Raw genomic sequence first — 22,847 nt, 5'->3', positions numbered from 1 at the left:
TGACACCAAAGAAAGAAAAGCGCAATTTGTTTTGCTTTGTCTTCGGTGTTTATCAATGTTAAATGTTACTGTAATCATGATGACAATTTATTAGAAAGCAAAAGAAAACATAATGACGACGCCGGGTTTTCGGCGGCAGAGAGATCGCATGCCATCTCGTAAAACAGGGATCCGGTAAAAACGTTCCCAGAAAAAACGTCCCCGGAAAAAATGTCCCTATTTGCGAAGTAGGAAAAAATGTCCCCGAAGGGGGATTAAGTCTTACGCTATAGGAATTAGATTCGATTTCCCCGTGGCGAGCTGCACTGATGAATGATGCATGTTGACTTTATTAGAGCGGTTTCACCTGTCGATTTGGAATTGACCGCGAACATCGAACTGCTGCGGGCATTCATAACAGAAAAAAAAAAATTATGGCAGAGGTAATACAGTGACAGCGCCTCGTCTTCACTTCGTTTGCGGCGAAAAGGTGAGCTGACCACCTGCTTTACCGGAGGAGCTCGGACTGATGGTTTATTATGGCCATGATGCATGACTGTTAAGCCTCGTCCTGCTTATACCATCATTACCCTTATCACAATTCTACACCATCATCAGAAAAACGGTTGAAACCATCACCAGAAGGTCTGGAATGTAATTCTAGTGATGTCTCCTGCTTTGGATGGTTCCCCAAGACAACCATACGCCGATCCGCTTATACCTTCCTTAGTGGATAGTACTACCAAGCTTATTATACCTGCCATACGACTACTTAACGAGCTGCGGAGCTCGGAACCTCGCAACGTAGCCAGATGGCTCTTTCACCAGGCTTTAACGCAGTTCTTGTAAGCATTTCGGGCGCCCAGAGGACGCAGGTTCCGAATGATGATTACGTTTTACTTAAAGCCGAGAAAAATGGCATAAAATGTGCTTTTTTTTTTCATGTGAGTTCCGGAAGAAATCATTTCTAGAGCCTGTTTTTGCCTTGGGGACTTGTTTTTCTAGTTGCCGCTTCCTTCCGGGGACGTTTTTTCCGGAGCCGTATATTCAGGGGACCTTTTTTCCAGGGACGTTTTCATCTACACCTCGTAAAACAATCCCATGCCGCCGGTAGGAGCCGAACATAGTGAATGGAGGGAAAGCCTGGCGGTGATTTTATAGATACGCTTATCTCAGGACACAACAGTTTTAATAAAGTTCTACGAAATACAACAGTCATCAAATCCCACTATCTCTAAGTTTTCAATGCAAGCATGCATGCTAAACGCAATGAATAAAAAGTTAATTATTGTGTTCAGTAAATTATTTATATTACTGTAACAATTATTCTGACTGTTTGCGGCCACCTGGCCGCAAATGTCGCGCACAAAATCGATTTTTGTGCAGTGCTCTCTGCATTTAAAAATAACAACCTGTAAGTGTAACTTTAAACACCCTTTATGTGCTCGCAAACTTAGGCAGAGAAACTGGTTAAAAACTAGCAACCGGTGTTCATCCCGCGATCCTACATTAACATTATCAGCGCATAAATATATACCAGCAGAAAACGCTAATAAAATACTCATGTTATTTAATATTAACAAAAGTATGGCATCCTTAGGATTAGCTGAGCTGTACATGATTTCGCTTCTTGATACGTTTTTATTATAAGAGTAGAAATGGAGCACCCCGACATGTACTCAGCGCTGAATCCTCTCTAATATTCCCAAACGCATTTCGATTATGGAGGTCTTGGCGTCAAACCGCTGGCAGCTATGTAGTTCTGGTCTGCATCGAAGGCACAAAGTGTTTGGCAGAATTAGACAACCGGCCGCGTCTGTAACAAAAAATAAAACATGCTTGGTACGCTCTTTTTTTTTTTTTTTTTTTTTTGTCTGATAATGTGCAACCTCCCTAATTGCAATGCTACCATACGATATTGATATGCAGTTCACAATTAACATAAGTCGATTCGTCAAACAAAAAAAAAAAAACAGAGACATGCCCGGTCCGCGTTTATGAGTCACATCCTTTATTGTATATGCATTTAAAAGCGGAGCCTGCTCCCCACATAAGAATTGCCACCGCCCATTGTGGCGCGCCAAAGAGAGAGAGAAGGCCGCCAAGGAAAATACACCCATAATTAAAAGGCGTAGTAGCGCCGCCACGTGGCGCCGCCAAATTTGGCGCTTCTTCACCCCAATATCCTTATTCTAGTTCACTGTATACGCAACTACCGGCCGATTCATTTTCCTTTCTCAAGCACTTTCACGTGGTGGCTTCTTCAGTAGCGTCGGATTAGGGAACGGTACAGCTGTAAAGCAGGTCGGCTGGAGCAAATCGACTGCCACATATTAATTTTTATTCAGCTCACGCTATTGCTGATGGCATGCATTATAAGGGCGATGGGTTTAAAAGCAGCAGTCTGACAACCTCCTGATATATATCTATAAATATTCGTCACCGGGGACATGCATATGATATTTGGAAGGAAAAACATCCTTGCCTTCCTGTGAATGCAACAAGGAATAGTAACTGCAACGTCAAGTCTACGTTGATGAAAGAACCGCTTCGCACCTAAAAGAAAGGAGGCCTTATAGGAGTTATTTTTAGCCGTATTTCATAATATCAGATCTGCTGCACTGCATGGCCCTTGGCACTGTGTTTTGCACCGCATATTGTTTATGCCCAAAGCTCCTGTATGACAGCGCGCATCGACAATAAAAAAAAAAAGAGAGAGAGAAAACAATCTCATTTGCTTTCACTGCATCCTACCCGGTTAGACTGTAGAGCCTGTTGTTTCAGAAAGGCTATACTGAGATTGAACAGCGGATGCAATGGGTCACGGTTAAAGCTATTTTCGTATTCAACTTTTTATAACTCCCTTGAATTGTTTACTTGAGAACGGTTGTAAGCGATGAAGAAAAGGGGAACAGTCAGACACACGTACGAGTATTAATCATTAAGTGAACTTTTACTTCGTAGATATTCAGAGCGCGTCCGTGTCGCTAACGTGTCCTATCTCTACAGAGCTGTATCTCTCCTCTGTTGCATCAACTTGCCTGAATTGATAACTCAGCGAATCGTTATACTTTTTTAAGCTCATGTTTTTGTGTATTATTTATTTAGACAATAATGCAGACACTAAGTCCAATCATACAGCACTAAAATCACATAAACAAGAAAGCAACACTACAAAAAAAAAAAAAAGGAACACACTATATCACGATTCGGTTAGTCCTCACGGGGCAATGGATTAGTTCTCTCATTCCAATCTGTTATTGTGTGTGTGAAAAAGGAAAACCTGTAAGTGTCCAATTTATCGAATATAGAGGTTAGAGAACTGCAGGGTGCTGTTGCCGAGTTTGCCTCGTTGATGACCGCATTAAATATTTGTTTCTTTTTGTTTTATGTTTTTTTTTTGCTAAAAGTTAGCCTCTCTCTTAACCAGACGCATTATATTCTTTTTTTATCAGGAGGGGGAGGGAGGGAGGTGCGTATGAAGCAAAGGGGAGAGTAATTGATGAGCTGTTTTCGGTACTAAGGAAGCTATAGCGCGGTGAGGAGAAATCTGATAATGAGAAATTCAGAAGACGTCGACAATGGTTCGGGGCTTACGGAGAAGCTGCTAAGGTCCAGTCACTTAGCAGTACGCAATCGTACCGCCCCGTGACTTTTTTTAATACATTTCGCCGGCTTTTTTTTTTTTTTTTTTTCGAACATGAAAAAAGGTTTAGGTTTAGGTTTGTGGCATTTAACGTCCCAAAGCGACTCAGGTTATGAGACGCCGTAGTGGAGGACTCCGGAAATTTCCACCACCTGGGGTTCTTTAACGTGCACTGACATCGCACAGCACACGGGTGCCTTGCTTTTCGCCTCCATCGAAAAGAGGCCGCCGCGGCCGGAATCGATGCCGTCTCCTTGCACACAGCAGTCAAGCACCCTAACAACGGCGGAGCACGGAAAAAAGAGATGTACGTGAGGTATGTAGTGCAGCAATCACGTTTTGAGGTTTCTAAAGGTGCTCCCAAGCTTTACGCAATCACACTTGGGGTCTACAGCGAATATTGAAAAAAGTTGAATAATTAAACTTTATCACTTGAAAGAAAAATTTAAAAAAATTGCCATAGTAATTCTAGGCTAGTGCCAGCATTACCAAGATTTAAAATAGGGTGACCCTATCCCGCTAACCGGTTGAGTCACCCTATTCTTGAACTCCATAGGCATCCCGTTTCATTCGCGTTCAGAGCGCCTTTCATTTTTAAAATGTTGGCTCCAATTAGTATGTGGGGCTACCTGTATACGAAAAGAAGCCGCAAGCTCGCGACTTTGCAGAAAAAAATAAGTAGTTCTGTGCGTACAAAAACGCCACCCACGCCATATCGGCGGTCAATCAAGATCAATAAAAAGTCACTTCTGCGGAAAATACGCATACTATCAGTGCCAAGGTGCTCTTTCTGAGGTGAATATATATATATATATATATATATATATATATATATATATATATATATATATATATATATATATATATATATATATATATATATAAGCAGATCAATTAAGGGGAAATGAGGGTGCTCGTTATAATACACGAAGGAAAGAAGCCAGCAGTCGGCTATATATATATATATATATATATATATATATATATATATATATATATATATATATATTGTGAGCGACCGCGGGAAGACATTTCTTTCCCAAGTCCTGGCGGAAGTACTGCACGCTGCCAACGCCGTCCACAAGACATCTTCTAGTTATCATCCTCAGACCAATGGCCTCATCGAACGCTTTCACCGCACCTTGTCCGACATGACATCCATGTACGTCACTCCTGACCATAAGAACTAGGACACCATTTTGCCTTTCGTTACCTATGCCTATAATTCCGCCGTTCAACGCACCACTAGCTACAGCCCATTCTTCTTATTTTATGGCCGTAAACCAACAACTCTATTCGACACCACCTTCTCTGCTCCCGCCTCTCCATCTGCATCGTTGGGTGACCAGTTTTCTACACGTATGGCCCATTACCAGCAAATTGCTCGCCGCAGCACTGAAGCCGCCAAGCAAGAACGGAAGCACCGCTATGACCAGCACCACCGCACTGCCTCCTTCTCAACCAGTGATGAAGTGCTACTGTGGACGCCAATCCGCACGCCTGGATTGTGCGAGAAGTTCCTCCATCGCTATATCGGTCCTTATATACCGTGCTCCAGCAAACATCTCCCGTGTACTACCGCGTTATCCTATCGCATACCCTCTTCTATCGGCGTCGGCGCTCAGTTGTTCACGTTTCGCGCATGAAACCGTATACCCGCCGACCCGCTTCCATCTAAGAAGCGACCAGGCTGCCCGCTTCCTTGCCGGGGGGATTTGTGTAAGCGCGGTGCCAGAACTTTCACCTCTTTCACCTGTACATACGCAACATCGTCATCATTCACCGGTGTTCGCAAGATCACGCGCAGCGTTCCAGACTGTGGCTGAAATAAAGACTTCTGTTCGAGCGGTGGCTCAGAATACATGGAGTGAGAGACGCGCTATTATCTGGCACATGAACCTACGCGGCCACTGCGAGTTTGTTTCCGTGTTTCTATTCTGCACAATTGTTCTGTACAGTGTGTCCAAACACTCCTAGCGGCCTTCCTCCGCGCGACACCGGAATCGAAAAAGGTCGCTAGGCTAGGTGGCTGAACGGCCGAGCGACGACGCAGTCCTCAGTGGCGTGGGTTTGGGTCTCAACCTGACTACACTTGATGAAATTAGCATTGGAAACTATGCCCCAGAGCTGCACTCCGTCTTTTGTGGGCTGAACACCCCACTCAATGCTCCGCCACAAATTGTTCACCGAGTGCGCAAGATTCGATATCCAAACGTCCTGGTGGGCTCGATCCCCATCTGAAAAATGTAACCCAAGTTGGCAGCTATTTTATCTGGTCCCGTAGGCCCAACTCGCAGACCAAGTCAGTGTCCAACCATATCAGCTGCCAAATACCACTTTCCAGCGCAATGCTCCCAATTTTTCGCTCTTAGCGTCAACGACGGCGACGTCGGTAACGCCGGGTATTCTCGAGAACCAACGGGGTCTTTAACGCTATCGCGGTGATTGGCTTGCGAGATAGGGAGGCCGAATCTTCAGCGTTCTTGAACCTCAATGAAGGAAAAGCTGAGCGAGAAAGCATTTCCTTACTCAGCTGTGACGAGTCACACTGATGCAACGGTAAACCGTGCTGTGTATGCAATGCACCACCATCTTTTCCGTATGCTTCGAAACATCTTAGTTTCGGTGCTATAATATAAATATTTACTTGTGTCTTAGTAACAAAATATATTTGCTAAATGAAATCGTGCGTTATCATTATTTTCCAAGGGTCGTAATTTTCTGAAAAAAAAAACTTTGAAAGGCTATTATTTTTTTCTAGTTTCTAAAATATCTATACACTTTACATATCTACGATGGCGGCACACATAAGCAGACAGGCCGAGTGTACTTATCGAGGAAGCGTTCTGCCGAAAAAAAAAAAAAAAAAAAGAACGCAAGGCAACGCAGTGATAATCCGCAGTCTAACGGGCCTGAAAAACCATGCGCGAAACGCGAGATCCCACACCATCCGCGCCCTGCTACATATTTGCAGGCTCTATCGAAAATCCTACCTCAGATAGAACCCCCTAGCATTCAGAAAAGAAGTTTTATTATTCCCTTGTTTTTTGTTTTTTTTATATATAGCCGTGGTTTTTTTTTTTCGTTTTGTATTTTGTCCATTTTGCCATTTGCCTTCATCTATGTCTTACGTTATATTTATTTACCCCCCCCCCCCCCCCCCCCCCCTGGCCACCCATATGCAAGGCCAAATTCGCGCGCTGGGTAAACAATAAATAAATGTCTTCGTATGGGAAGAATATGAAAGCGGAGTTACAGAGGACATGAGGCGGCAACTCGAGCAGTGTAGTCCATTCCGTAATCGCACCAGTCGTCACGTTGTTATAAGGAGACTGCCAAGTGTTGCTCGCAGTTCATTAACGAAACATTAAGAGTAGTCACGGCCGTAATAAGCTATTGTCCATATGGGCACAAAAGAGTTCCCTACTAAAATCACATGCTGAAAATGGCTGCGACCGTCTTATGTGTTAAGAAAAACAAACCTGTAAATCGCACATATTAGCTCGATCGATGTACTGTCTAAAACGTAGCCACACGCAGTAAGTACGAAACCCAGCTTCTGACCGTTTCTCTCTCGAAGAGGCACCTCTAACCAATTCCAGAGAATAAAAACACGAACTTTGCTTTGTATTTGTTGTTATAATGTGAACAATATAAAGCAACGCTTTCCCGGAACCTTATATTTCCGAACTAATCAGTATTGTTCAGGAAGATTTCAATAAATATTGACGATGCTGTTTGTTTCTTTTTCAAATCGAATCAAAATTGTTCGTTTTTGATGTTTTCATTTGGGCAAATTTTCAAACGCTATGGAGAAACCACCTGCGGTCTAGAACTACCGATTCCGCCAGAAATAAAAAAAAATTACTTGCACGCTACTGAGCAAAAGATTCGTGTCAAGGCCTCTGCTCATATTCCCAGAAGGTAAGCCTGAAAATTGGCACGCAACTCCTGGAGTTCGCGATTTGTTTTCCACAAACACTGCGTGTTCCTAGGAGTAACTGTGGATTGCTTTACTAAGTAAGTATTTATGTAGGACAATATTTTAGCGGCCATCCAGCAGGGATATACACTTGCATTTAGGTAATGGAAAAACGATGATTCCGCCCCCGCCACGGTGGTGCAGTGATTAGGGCGCTCGACTACTGTGCCCCAAGGTTGCGGGATCCAATATAACTTAACGAGGGGAGGGTTCAGGCTAGTTGGTACGCGTTAGGCTTCATAGCGCAGCTAGAACACAAGGGGCAGGCACAAGCGCTAAACTTCCACCAAGGTTTTATTTGGCGCTCACAAAATGTGTACATAAAGATAAAACAGTACGTGTGAGATTAAACAGGATACTTTCTAAACAAAAAGAAAAAAACATTTTAAAAAACACTTGTCACCGGTTGGGCCACTGCCCTGAATGCAAGAATGCCATATCTCTTTTTGTCAGCGACAATGACGTACTGCTGACACAGTTTTCAAGCCCGACTCTTTTTGCAGCGGCTTCGATAACTTCTCTCGTGAATCTATCCGAATTTATGATCATAAATACAAGCCTTGTTTTAAAGAATGCGAGGTGATTAGCAGAAATGCGGACAGATTGACGAGAGTCATTATCGAGGCCGCTGCAATCAAAAGAGTCGGACCTGCAAACTATGTCAGCGGTCCGCGATTGTCGCTGACAAAAGAAGATATGGCATTCCTGTATTCAGGGCAGTGTGCCAACCGGGGAAACGTATTTTATGCTTTTCTTTCTTTTTGTTTACGAAGCATCTTGTTTAATATGTCATACGTACTGTTTTATGTTCACGTATAAATTTTGTGAGCTTCGAATAAAACCTTAGTGGATGTTAACGCTTATGTCTGTCCCTTGTGTTCTGGCTGCGCTATGAAACATAACGAGATCGAATAGAGGCGACAGAGATATATATTTCATCATTCATCAAGACTGCCAGTCGAGCATTGGTGTGCCATTGTAGCACACCGTTCGTGACGCTGGTTATCGTTGAGCTACTGCAAGCGCTGCTTTTAAGAGGATGCGCGCAGCGGCATTGGCTGTGAAAGGCTGTTGAGGCTTGTTGGGATCGTGTCTTATAGCTGCAAGCTGGAACATTTTGGCAGTGGCACTGAAACTGCTAGGCAGAAATATGAAATCACAGAGCAAGTGTAAATATGGATATTTTGGTTTTCGAAACAAACAAGTTTAGTTAAGAAAATTGGAGCATTTAATAGGAGGCGTGATGAATCTTCCGAGAAAGCATTTTTCGAAATTATGAGGTATCAATAGCTTTCAAGTCACAGCTCAACTTTTGCCAGGATAAGCTGTCACTGTTACGGCAACAAATATTTTCTCTGTCCCCGATAATTGCAACTACGATGGCTTTCAGAAGAGGAAAGTATTCTATTCTCGAATGCATGGCGGTACAGCTTATGCCAAAGCACTTACCGACTGCGAAATAAATTATCGACTAGGCACCTTTTTTTTAAGAGGCTTCATTTGTGGTCTGGTCGGGGGTTCATAATGGACGCAGATAAAGAACTGCACGAGAGAGACTCTTTCGAAGCGAACAAACGTAACTACTTAAAACGCTTTATTCATCTAGAAAGGAACATTAATATGCGACTAAAACGCCTCACAAAACATTCCTAATATTGCCAGCCGCGATGCTCAAGTGCTAAGCGGAGAGAACGCCACAGGCATCTCTGCAAACGAGGAGCAATGCACCTGCTCCAGCAGATTGCTGTTTGGAAAAGCGCCGCCCCACAGATGAAGCGAGAGCGACACTATGAATAAGAAATCTGGCAGAGGTGTGGTGTATACGAGTGGGAGCAAGCGATCACCGGAACGCCAGCGCCACGCGCCCGGACGAATCATGACATAGGCAGTCCTATCCTAAGAGTATGGACGCATTGCGGAGGCACTGGCCCAACGTTACCTGTATAGGTCGTGTATGTTCACTTGCTAGCAAACGAAAAGACGGATGAAAAATAGTCATTTAGAATACTGCGCACTAGTTATTGCCAACTGGTTCACCGTCTGTTCCTACAGGATCAAGTCAGTTATATTTATGTTCAGGGGAGATAATACGACAGAATTTGTTCGGGTTTGTTCTGGGGATAGATGGGGCAAGTCAATGGAAAGGAATTTGTCTTTTTCGGCAGCTAGTTCGTCGACATATTTTTTCCCAAAGCAGGGCTATCTCTCCCAGTTTGTTTGCTTTTGCGTAGTTTGGTGGAACGGTAAAGTCGTTTTTTTTTTTTTTTTATCGTTCAGAAGGCGCTTCAAACTTTTGTTAAAGCAGTGACTTAGGGGATCTGATTTTGCAAGAATGTTAGGGATGAAGTTATATTTAACCGAAAGATTGATATTTTGTAATGTTCCCACTTTTCATGAACGATGTTGTTTAAATAAGAATTTCGTAATTGCGCGAGAAAGTATGAAAGTTGACTGCTGATCGAAGCGAGGTCCCTTCGCTTATTCTTGAAGTCCTAAGAATATCACGCTGTTCCGGCACATTCTATTCCTGGCATCTTTATTTGCGGCCTTCCAAATAGCCATTTCACGCATATTTTCGCCGGTCTTGTTCATTGAGGTAGGGTTGTTCAGGTTGTGTTAATTTTTTATGCGTATAAGTTGAGCAGCGCTTAACTCATTGATATCGGCACGCATGGCTGCTTGAGTCTACTCAACACTCTGCAGGCCGACAGCTGCTTTGTTCAAGTGGGGAGAGCCGGATGAGTTAAGTCCAGTATCGCCCGATAGTAAAAGCAATAAAAGCAATACGTCAGACAAAAAAAAAAAGCTAGTCGCAAGCGCGTCTCAAATGAAGCATACAACTGAACATTTGACGGCATAGCGCCACGATACCGCAACAAGGTAGCGCTTGCTACTTTTTACTAGGGGTTAAGCAACCAACCTGGAGCACAACTGTGGACATATACACGGTGCGATGAGGAATGTCGTGCCCCAAGTGGATGGCGCAGCTTTGCAGGCGAAGTACTACGCGCTCCGGACACACTTGGGTTTGGTGAAGTTCGAGTTCCTTGGCACCTGAAGGGAATTCCGGTTGAGGCGGATTCCAGGGTTCGGCTGCGCACAAGAGGAAGACGATAGTTGATAGTTGCCGGGCCAAAAAATGGCGCGCCTCCATGTCAGGCCCATTAAGAATCGTTTAGCTCCATGCAATTTTTCAAGTGTATAGCGTTGGGCTAGCCCTAGAGAGCGATTAAGCCCCTCGCAGATATTGGGACTCCTGTCACTCACGGCTCTCTCTTCACTGAGATGACTCGCCGCCTTCCGCGGCTAATCCTTTATAATATGTGGGGCCCTGTCAAATTCGGACATACTTAATATTACAAAAAAGTACGTTGGCTACCGAGGCATCGGCCATTTGCAGCCGCAAGCAGAGCGCTTCTGTCCGTTGCATCAATATTGCGTACGCGTATAGTGATGTTTGGGCGGCGCATTCGTGAAAGTCTAGTCCTGGCGTGACGAATGCATGTGCTTCATTGTTTTCGCAGGTATGGGATGGAGCCTTCCTTCCAGTCCTGCACAATAGACTGGAGGCACAACGACCCCAGCTACAAGTCTTTCACGGTGGTCTACTTTGTGCTGGGCTTCCTCGTGCCGGCCTGCATCGTGGTCGTCTGCTACCGCACTTCAGCCGCGCACATCCGGGTGCCAAAGCCCACGGCCGTACGCCCGACTGACATGAACGACGACTTCTGGGCAAACCAGGATTCAGTCACCATGGTGCGGGTACTTTCTAAGTGCTTCCGGCGCCGCGTTAATCAAAACCTTCCAGGTGTTTTACGTAACCCTTCTAACTTTTCTTTTGAATATTTCCTCTATTATCATGTATAAACACGGTAAGTACCGTTTGGACCATGGACATAAGATAGCTTTTAGCCAAGAAAAGCAAATTTAAAGCAGATATGTAAGCATGTATTCATGTGAAAAAGAATGCAGTTTTACAAAGGTTCTTATAAATAATTTACTGTGAATGAGATGTCGAGCATACAATAATATAAAATGCGCCACTGAGGAAAATTACCAAACTTACATGTCCACTGGAATAGTGCAGATTGCAGTGCAAGACTTCACTAACCACTAGGACTATAATTCTGCACCGTAAGTACGAAGATATAATTGCTTTACCAAATGTACTTTAACGCAAAAAAAAAACGACAAAGGACGAGGTGAGGACAGGATAAACGGCAGAGAAAAAGTATGTTGATAGGTAACAGTAGTAAAGTAATGGCTTTTTATCACCATATAACCCTGATAATCACACACAGCGCAAGTTTCTCATTGGAAGATTGTAGTCAGACGACGATGACCTAATCAAAAAGCGGCATATATACAATGTGGCTGTCAAATATTACTGCGCTGCAACCGTATACCCGTATTTTCAATAAGGCCAAGATACCACAAAGTCGAATTTATCATTTCAAAAATAGTATTTATTCTTAATGCTTAAGTGATGTGAACCGGATGCTAGAGTTTTCAGCTAGTTTCTCTGCCTACGCTTGAGAGAGTATTAGTGTGTTCAGAATTAGACTTTCAATATTTTAAAAAGTTGCAAAGAGCATTACACATGAGTTGTTTTTCTACACGAGGTATGCGGCCAGGCGAATGCAAACTGTGAGTGCAGTTGTCACCGCAATATCATTATTAAATGCAATACTAAATGCAGTAAACTAAACGCAATGATTATCTTTTTATCCATTGCAGTGAGCATGCATGTTTATTTTGACAGCTTCGAGATAGCAGCATTTGATGACTAATTTATATCGTAGAGTTTTAGTAACGCGCTGACATACGTGTCAGAAATTTCAGCCTAAGCCGCGTAGTTACGTATACAAGACTGCGGGGCTCGGCAGGAAACTCCTCCCTTGTAGAGTGGTATGTGGATTTATCACCAGTGGTGATAAAGTTTCGCTCCAGGCCAGATAACAAATTGTTTGAATAGCAGCCCTCACACCACTCCGTCCGCACAGTGATTCGTCCGTTTCGCAGGCCAAAACTAGCGAGTTTTAGCATTGGGGGACTCTACAGGTGAGTGGTATATAGGGTAACAGCGGATGAGAGAGCGCATGCCCAGAATAAAAGATGCATCTCTCGCCTTTTCATTGCAGCAATGTGCATATGCGTACTCTCGTCCTTGTATTATCCTGTTCTCTTAACCGATAGGACCACTGTTTCGCTTCCCCCCTCCCCCAGTTCTAAAACTCACTAATGAAAACGCTCGCCGAGAACGGAGAGCTATCAGTGTTACGTCTTTCCGCACTCTTGTCAAGCGAAGCGCTGTATGCAACAGTGGCATAACACTAGTGAGGACCATATTGTCGAGTGCCGCGGTCTCGCAATGCGTAATTACGCGGTCTGGGCTGAAAGTCTTGACATGTGTATCACAGTGCAAAAGCGCGTTAATAAAATTCTACGATATAGCCATGAGTTACCACTACTTATAAGAATCAATATAAAATGCATGCTCACTGCAGTGAAAAAAAAAGCTGGTTATTGCATTTAGTCAGTGATATTGCGACGACAATAGTCCTCACAGATTCTGCCTGCCTGACCGCATATGCCATTTACAAAAATAAGGTTTGTTCAGTGCTTTCTGTATTTTCAAAAAGATCCCCAACGTCTAACTTTGAACTACTTATATCTTCCTAGCTTTGAAGGAAGAAAAGTAAGTTCATCAATTAAGAGCTGAAGCGAAACTCAGGTTACAGGTAAACAACATCCGTTTTCACCAAGGCTCACGACTATTCAGTTGCTGCGTGCCTGATATACACCTTTTGGGCCACCTTTTTACGGCGAGATTGTTAAGGGCCAAATTCGGCATCAGTGTAGGCGTGAGCACAGAAACATTGCCAAAGAAATGCAGAATCTGCACTGGAGAAATGCGAAAGCTTGAGCGCTGCTGTTGCACTCGGTACATCGCACACCCCTTGTCGAACACAACCAGCGTTCCGTTGAATGCATAAACGTTCACCGGAGTTCCATAATTTAATTGCAGAAAAGGAAGGGCGCAATATCTGTCACTCGAGGAATCCCGCTGCTATCGTCCTCCCGGTAGACAAGGAGGATTATGATGTGTGTTCCACGATCCCGGGCATGGCGCAGTTGGTTAAAGCGCTCGGCGGGGACCCGAGGTATGGAGGTTCTATTCCCGGCGGAGAAAGAATTTTTATTATTCTGATGACGCCATCAGGATGACTGGCAAGTGGAATCCCGCGGAATCTGTATGCTCGATGTTGCGGCGTTCGAGGAAGCGCCAAATGAAAGGCGCCCCACGCACGCCGGGATCGGACGCACTGCGAGATCAGCTTCGTATACGCGTGAATCGCCTGCTGACGTCACCGACTCACGTTAACCCGCGGAATCTCGCGGACACTTCTCGCGAACGCACCGACACGCTAGCGAGTCATGAGCCATTAAAGTCTTTCGGATGAGATTAAGAAGTTCGCAGGGGTCAAGTGGATGCAGCTAGCACAGAACCGGGTTAAGTGGAGAAATATGGGAGAGGCCTTCGCCCTGCAGTGGGTATAATCAGGCTGATGATGATGATGATGATGAAAGTCTTTCGCCTTGAAGTTTCATGCGAAGCATGTCTCTAGCTGGTGGCATTTAGCATGCGGCGTGGCCAGGCACTGAACGGAAGGTAGTTTGCGCGACGCCAGAGACCACATGGCATGGGTAAGCTGACAGGAGCTGCCAATTCGGGTAGCCCCTGTGAGATGGGAAGGCGACATGGGAATCGCACAATCCAGAGCCCATATGGCTCCTGTGTCAGACACGCTGTTGTTAAGCCTCGTAGATACGTTTGCACGGTTTAGTTCTGAAATGGGGGCTTGGTATATCCATGCCGGGCTGTCTTTTTGTAATTTAGTAGACAGCTAGCGGTTGCATGCTGGTGAAAACGTGCGAGATAGCAGAGAAACACATTATGTGATTGCTATTTATAGCGACCTGCGAATTGGATGTGCTCGAACGAGGATTCGCGAGAGGGACCGGAGACGGGGGCCTTGAAAGCTGTCGCATCGTACCCTTAAAATGTGACCCCATTTTTTTTTCTCGCTCTGCAAGTACTGCAGTCGCTCTCGAAGACCATTTTCGCTTTGGGGTAGAGTACAAGCAGGCTTAGCAATATGAATATAGGTAGAGATTTCCGAAGCACTCATTCTGTTCTCCGGCTTCCTTTCTGCAAGACGGCCGTTGGCCTCCTGTTCGCTGAATTACAAACATGAAATGTACTCACTTCACTGTCGAACGCGCAATCACGATGGACGCATGCAAGTAACGAGTGCTTTTCTACGGCTACTTGTGCAGTGTCCTTGTTCCTTTCCGTGGGCCCAGTTAAGCGCCACATTTTTAGCTAATTACAGCGAAGGCCTTATCTATCGTAAATCCAACTCCTAGTGATAGCAACGATCTATAATCATGAAGATTGATATTTTATGACGCAAACACAGCTTCGGTCAAAGAGCGCCGTGGCGAATGGTTGTTACCCATTTCCCAAGAATTTCCCTCCAGATAATCTGAGCACCAGCCGGAAGGAGCTTCATAACTTGCATCACACTGGGCGGTGGATATAGAACCCCGCACTTCGCATAGGGTAGGCGGATACTCAAACGACTATGCCACAGCTGTGTTGATCCAAATCATAGTTCTCAAGTTACAAACACAACTGGTTCCGGTATGAGCTTCATTCGGTTTTGCACTACTGCGTACTTCTTCTTGACTGTTTACATAAAGGAAGCTTGCAGGGGCGCGTGCGGGTCATGCTACCAGCTTGGAGCTTTGCTGTCTAAAATATTCACTCGACGACTCAAGCAGGTAATGAATGCCGGAAAAAGATGTGCCTGAAATGCTGCCGTGTTAGAACCGGATCCACTTCAAACTTTGAGCTGATGACTCCGGACCCGAAGCACTTCCGAGAGCCCCTCTTTTATTATCTGCCGGGTTTCTCTAAGAACAAGGAAAAAGTCTTGGTTTACGAAATAATTGAATGCGGCTGCTCGTTTGTTTCGAACGATCACGAGAGTCATCATCATCATCATCAGCCTGACTATACCCACTGCAGGGCGAAGGCCTCTCCCATATTTCTCCACTTAACCCGGTTCTGTGCTAGTTGCATCCACTTGACCCTTGCGAACTTCTTAATCTCATCCGCCCACCTAACTTTCTGCCGTCCTCTGCTACGCTTTCCTTCCCTTAGAACACGAGAGTACCGCCGCATTATGCGCACGTCTATGTTTCACCAAGATGTAATATGTCAGTTCGTCTTCAGGGAAGGCAACATCTCTTCTTTCCCATATGAGAATCAAAACCGTCTGAGCTTCAGTTTCAGCTTCAACTGGTAGCGCCAACTCGTCTGACATTGAACTGATAATGTAGCTGCGACAAAGTTTTATTAGCAATTTCGCATGTAACGACGCAGACGCAAGTTCTCGAGTTTCCTCTTTAGGATCTTACTTTCAGAGATATGTGTCAATATATATTTTTTTTTCGAGCTTCGCGTACGGATTTCAGCCCAACAAGGCATACTCTTCACGATACTCAGGCTCTGTTGTTTTGGAAGCTAAAGGCGTTGGTGTTTTACCCCGCTTCTTCACATGCCTGCGCGAACTTACAGCAAATGTTTCTCTGCAGGAATAAAATATCAAGTAAGCGAGCCAGTACCCCTTCCTAAAAGTCTATTTTCCAGAAGTATAATTAGCATTGATTAAAGGTAAAACCCATTGTAGTCTACTGTTGGGCTGCATCAATGGCCATGATAGACAAGATAAAGGCAGAACACCAGGCGGTGGGAGACTAGGTTATATTGTCTAATAACACTAGGAGGGAGCTCTTAGCAAGTTTGCAAGCCGAAATAATTTGTGCATTATTAGTACCGTCTTTAGCAAACGGGAGAGCCGGAAGGGGATGTGAAAGAGTCCGAATAGTATGACTAAAAATGAAACAGACATGATATTGGGCGGTTGTCCTGGTATCGTCAAGGATGTGTGGGTGCTAGACAATGTGAAATGTAGTGACTATAGGATCGCAAAGTCCCGAATTGGCCGAACGTTTGAAGGGAATGAAGGAAGCTTGATGAAGAAACCCACCGGTCAGGGAAAAAGATATCTGGCATCTCTGTTCATCTCTGTTCAGAACCACTGTTACGTTCTTATCGAGGACGACGACCATAATCTTCAAGAAGTGAAAGCTACTTTGCTAAAACCATAAGCTGAAGGTAGCATATAAGTTGTCAAGAGGGAATTAGGCACAGGCAAATATATATATATATATATATATATACACACGTGTGTGTGTGTGTGTGTGTGTGTGTGTGTGTGTGTGTGTGTGTGTGTGTGTGTGTGTGTGTGTGTGTGTGTGTGTGTGTGTGTGTGTGTGTGTGTGTGTGTGTGTGTGTGTGTGTGTGTGTGTGTGTGTGTGTGTGTGTGTGTGTGTGTGTGTGTGTGTGTGTGTGTGTGTGTGTGTGTGTGTGTGTGTGTGTGTGTGTGTGTGTGTGTGTGTGTGTGTGTGTGTGTGTGTGTGTGTGTGTGTGTGTGTGTGTGTGTGGACTAGGAGACAAACAACAGTCTCATTATTGGCGTGAATAAAATAGCCGAAAATTTCTATGCGGATATATACTGTAGCCTAAGGGATCAAGACGATAATGACGAATGCAGCGGCATGAATTAGTTTCACATCCCGCTGATATCGGAAGAGGAAGAAAGCTTACAAGGAATGCTAAAGATGAAAGAGGCGCCTGCATGTCTATTAAAGGTCGGCGGAGAGGTTATGCTAGTAAAAAGGTTTTGCTCCACATGATGAGACGACAGCGTTCATACCTCCTATCTGTGGCTTCCCCTTGCAGGCTGTCTTTCGCGTACATCCACTTCTCTACTCGCTAAATAATTCATTTTACCCCACTATTACCTCACAAGAAGTCATTGCGATCTTGTTCCAAGCTACCTCAATATGTACAGTCGTTCTGAAAAATACGCGGCCCACCACTTCAGTCCGCGGAGGGGCTGCGGCGCCGCACTACGGCGCTGCTAACTGCGTCGGGCGTTGGCTGCGAGAATGCCCCGTTTAACTACAGCCTTCGCTCTCACTCTCACGTTGACATAACACGTCTGATGTCGCTCGTTTCGCCGCTTGCGCTCGCGATGAATGGGAGCGCCGATATGTTCGCCGGTCTCTGCTCGCGCCATGGGATGCGGTCACTACGGGTTCGTCAAATTCGTTTTATACGTATTATTTCTGCGAGGAAGAGAGAAAAATGGTTGTCGCAACAGCCGTCGTTCGCCATCGAAGCGGTGGAGAGTGAAATGATGGCCTACAACAGGTACAACTATCGGTGGCAGGCTAGCCGCCGCGGCACACGGCTAGGACCTACTGCTTAGTTTCTTCTCAGCTATCTGTGGGCTACATCTATTCTTTAGTGCACGGGTCGATTCTCTTCATACTTATTTGCAATCACTGACCGTAGTCGAAAGAAGAAAAGATGTTTCGGAACCCGTGCAGGTTTCTTGTTCACAGCGAGCAGGATAAGAGCGGTGGCGAATTTACAACCACAGAATGTGACGTAAAGATCGGACACAGATGCTTGGCATGGGGCCGGCGTTCTTGTTTAATGTTGCTTGCGTTGTTTGGGTGAATAGCGGTTATAAATTTGCCACCGCTCTTATCCTGCTCTCTGTGAGCAAGAAACCCGTACGGGTATCGAAACGTCTGTCCTTTCGACTGTAGCATTGGATGAGTCCCTCCACCCTAGTGTTACCCTAGGATGGAAGGACGCCGATGAAATGTACCTTCCAACATGCACTGCCGAGCGAAAACCGGGGAAGAATATCCATCAGGGTGCGCCAGATTAAAGTCTGATCACTTGCCGAGTACCTTGGAGTAGGTATGAACGTTGCGAAATCTACCTCTCAGTACTTCAAGTAGAGTCGGGGTTGGGGGACCGGGCTTGAGGGACGGGGAACCTCAAAAGCGGCTTCATGTAGGGAACCTGTCTCAGACGCCGGAGACTCGGCGTTGCGGTGGTGGAATGGTCCAAGGGCCGAGGGCCGCATATTCGGCTAAGAGCGAGGGCTCGCCCACTACGGAGGCCCATATGGGAGCTCGACTCGAATTGTCTGCCAGTGAAAATCCTACGCTGCCCACATCACCCTCCAACTTCCCATAACCCTATCTTAATTCCTACTTCCCTTTACCCTAAAACCCATCCCTTCCGCTACTTCCCAGGGGAGATAACGTGGGGTCTCCCCGGACCCGCTTCCTCGGCTATGGGTCGCTAAAGTAGCTCCCCCCCCCCCCTTTTTATTAATTAACTTCTAATCAATCAAAAACTTTTGTCCGATGGACCTGTTCATTTATATCTCGAATTGCGGAACTTTCTCTACCCGCGATACGTTAGTGGTGCGGACGGGGTCTGACTTTGGACTCCATCTTACCTTATGTAGTGAATGACTGCTTCAATTCGTTGCATCGTCATGCCTGACCAAACAGATTTTTGTCGAACTCTCGACTGAGCATACTTCTTTATGTCGGACACATTGAGCTTACTAATTAGATGTTATAGCCCTGTTAGTTTCATTTCGACTGTGGGGTTATATTCTTTCATACTTTGGCGTTCCTTAATCGATATTCCGTCTCATGAGTGAGCTTACCGGCATCCGGTCTAACTATCATACCGCCTGCTTATAGTGCAGATTCTTCATAGAGAAAGTTTGAGCGACAAAAGCGCAATCATGAAGGGTGCCAGGCAGGAAAACATGATCTCTCCAATGACATTCTTCCCTTCTTTGCAGTAAGTATTCAGAGACGTGGATTGGGAGCAGTTGAGTATAGGGATTAATAGAGAACACTATTAGTATTCACTGCAAGATTACATTGACCTGTCAAGTAATTACGGTTGCAAATTGAAAAGTGGGATCAAGTGCCAAGAAGGAAAGGAGAATGCTAGGTATCAAAATTATCGTGTAGGAATTTAGAGTAATGCTCAAAGGCCTCTAAAAAGGAACAACAGTAGAAGCAGAAGTGTTTATCTGGTAAGGAACATCTACTTGCGGCCTTTAGTGATCGCAGATTTGGGCCACGAGGGGGAATTAACTACGAGAATCAGATAAGAAGGAACTGGAGTTCATTTGACCGGCACACTCAAACCATCAATGCAAGTTGCGATTGTCCTTCAGAATAAAAGCCTATTAAATTTGTATCTTACTGGTACTCATCTATGGGGCGGTAACGAAAAAGGCTCAGCGTAAATTTGAGACGGACTGGAAAAGGATATGATAGGTGCAACTTTAAGGGACAGTGTAAGAAAAAAGAGGGTCAGGGAACAAATGGGAGTTCATATTCTAGCCGAAATGAAGAAACAGGCATGGTGACAGCATGCAGTGTCAATGTGAGACAACCGATAGTCGTTAAGGGCAACAAACAGGGCTTTCGAAAAAGAAGCGCTGCAAAGGGGTTGCAGAAAGTTGGGTGTAAGCGTGTGCTTCTGAAGTCTGCGGGGATAAAGCAGCTGTAGCTGACCTAGGAGAGGGGGTAAGTGGAGGGACATGGGGAAGGTTTCTAGCCTGCAGTGGGAGTGGTTGCATAACGATGATTTTGTTTACATCGAGAGCTCTCGTCCTACTAAAAGGCCGTTAATTTATGGTGAATTCAAATCGCAGAACCAAAGCGGTTCGCACTCTCGGCGACAGAGCGCCTGAATCCGGCGGAAAGTATGCGTTCTAATTCTGTGTTTGAAACGCTCGTGCTCCGGCCGGAGCAAGTAGGTGGCGCTCGCGAATTGGCAGAGGAAAAACCCGTCATCCCTTGCGCTTGCCTAGCTGCGCTTCATGTGCACGTGTCGTCTGTTTCCAGACCTGTAACAGATCAACAGTTCTCTCGCTGCTTCTTTAAATGTTGGCATCAACATTCTGTACCCGCTTATTTCGAACATGTTCACACAGCCGAACGCGGGCGCACGCGGTAAGAGTACTTTGCCAATTTTTCGAATAAAGCAATGTTGTGGTGCACAGTAGGGACAAGCAGAGCAGTAATTGCAATGACCTCAAGTTTACGAAATACAAGCACATAGAGGTTTCGTGCATAGTTTTGCAGTCGCTCTCCACGCTGAGGCTGCTTTCCGAGTCACTGTCCCGAAAAGAGAGGGCCAGTTCGCGACGGGAATTTGCATCCATAGCGGCGGCAAGTAGCCTACTGATCGTCTGCTACAAAGCGCAGAGGGCAGAGACGGCGCAGCGACGACGACAAGCTGCCGGTAGTGGAGAGTGCCACTGAAGGAATACGTCACGCGAACCTCCGGCCGGGTCCGCCGATTTCGCCAGAGCAGTCTTGACTGCTCCACGGAGAGACCTTGACTCAGCGATTGCTCCCTGCGTTTGGAAGACGCGATTGATCCCTGCTCCGGATCTGCGTTTGAAATACAGTTGCTCCGAAAAGAGCAGAAAACGTTGCTGTGGATGTGCTTCAGCTCTGCGCTTGGAATTCACCATTAGATCAGTGCTGCTTTTTTAGCTGCAATCTTTCAGTTTTGAGAAAACTTTCTTATAGCCTTGTTTCATCGGATACTATCATTTCAAGATTACGTGCTCCTCATTTTTTCTATATTTTGTGGGGATTTTTTATTCATAGCCTAAGTTTTTAAATGTTTCGTCCAAGCAACAATAATGCGCTGATTAATGCGTTCAGAGCTCTGATGGTACTGTTGAAAAACATTTTCCTGACGGTAACGAGCTCGCACCGAGCGCCAACCAATTTTGAGGACAGCTTTGTAATCAACATCACAGTCTGTTCCATATCGTTTTGTGTTCGTTTTTTCTTTCAGTGGCGTTGCAATGTCGCGAAGCATACGACGCGGGCTTAGTTCTCTTTCAATTAGGCACTATGCCTAAAAGACATGGGTTCAGAGAAGCCTAGCCACTACCAAATTTATGAGTTGTTGTGACTCCGAAGGCCAAAGCTTCAACTTCCGATGCAATCACCTTTAGGGACGATGTTCCACCCTTAACTCTCCATGCAAGCAGCACAAGGCTGCACCAACACCGCCTTGCATGATTGACGTCTTCTTCAGACACAAAGCTTGTAATCTTCAGATGCCCCTTCCCGCTAAAGTCGACCAGAAATTCGGACGGTGGCACGCAGTCCGGGCTGCACAAAATATAAAACAAACGGACCCACTTATAAAGCAGTTATCTAATTATCGTCATGCATATCAGTCTAGCAAACGAGTGTGTCAACCATTGTTAAAGTAAATGTTATTCCCTCATTATAGCAAAATTCTATCATGCACATATAACTTATTCGTATGCATGGCCCACCACCTCGTATTCGTGTACAATCAATAAATGACAATTAATTGAACGTATTTCTCGCATCTGTTTTCACTTCAGCTTCAACAGCCGAGCATACGTACCGTTAAGGACAGTCGTAAAGAAAATTTTTCGGGACGTGAGTTCATGGAAAAAATATTAATTTCTGTGTGACTGGAAAAACATAGTGAATGAAATGTGTTGATTCACGAGGGGACATGCACTCCTCATTCGAGAAAAATATCACGGGACATACTAGAGACAACGAAGAAACAAATATTTTTCCATAAATCCGTAACCCGCAAACGTTTGTTCCTGACTGTACGTATAGGCCCGTGAGGCATGAAAAAAAAACAGAGAATCGCTGCTTATTTTGGTTTTTATTTCAATACAAAGCTAAAGCCCGCCTGACTGAACATCTGTAATCACAGGCAATGGAGAAGCAGCGGTTATACTGCAATTTAACGCATTGCGTAGCTTATATTGAACTTTGCCGCCATGACTTGGCTGCTGAAGCCGAAGGGGGTGAGATAACATATTGATATATAATTTTTGAGGCTATCATATACGCAAATACTTCGTGGAGATCCGTATACGGTTATATAATATGCACCAATGCACAGAAAAAACATGCAACCAAAATGTGTTGTCTACACTCCTCTCAAAGGTATACCAAGGACAAACAGAGATCGACCTGCACCCTTCGGACATTGTGTTTATTTGGGAGAGTGACTACCCTCCCCAAAAATAGAACTTACGTGAACGAGAAAATACTAAAAAACCTAAATACAGCTAGCCCAACCGCCGGCCGATTTTGCAAAGAAAATGCGAACGCTGACGCCGATTTCTGGGCAGCGATCCCGGATGCTTCGGTGGCGACCCGGTTTTTTGTTTTCATCAAGAATAGCAGGAG

At 45.0% G+C, this 22,847-nt stretch overlaps 1 protein-coding gene across 1 annotated transcript in view; it reads left to right on the top strand.

The window, feature by feature from the left end:
• Positions 1–22,847, top strand: part of LOC146171822 (visual pigment-like receptor peropsin) — a 330,381-nt gene that overhangs the window by 278,985 nt on the left and 28,549 nt on the right. Inside the window, exon 4 of the mRNA XM_084586301.1 lies at positions 11,132–11,363. Within this exon, the coding sequence (XP_084442427.1) occupies positions 11,132–11,363 (232 nt within the window). The remainder of the gene's footprint in view (positions 1–11,131; positions 11,364–22,847) is intronic.

This window comes from Amblyomma maculatum, unplaced genomic scaffold (assembly GCF_055883805.1).
Source record: "Amblyomma maculatum isolate TAMU_Amacu unplaced genomic scaffold, ASM5588380v1 scaffold_18, whole genome shotgun sequence".
Taxonomy (NCBI): Eukaryota; Metazoa; Arthropoda; class Arachnida; order Ixodida; family Ixodidae; genus Amblyomma; species Amblyomma maculatum.
The sequence above is the reverse complement of the archived record's forward strand: the minus strand, read 5'-3'. Positions and strand labels throughout refer to the sequence as shown.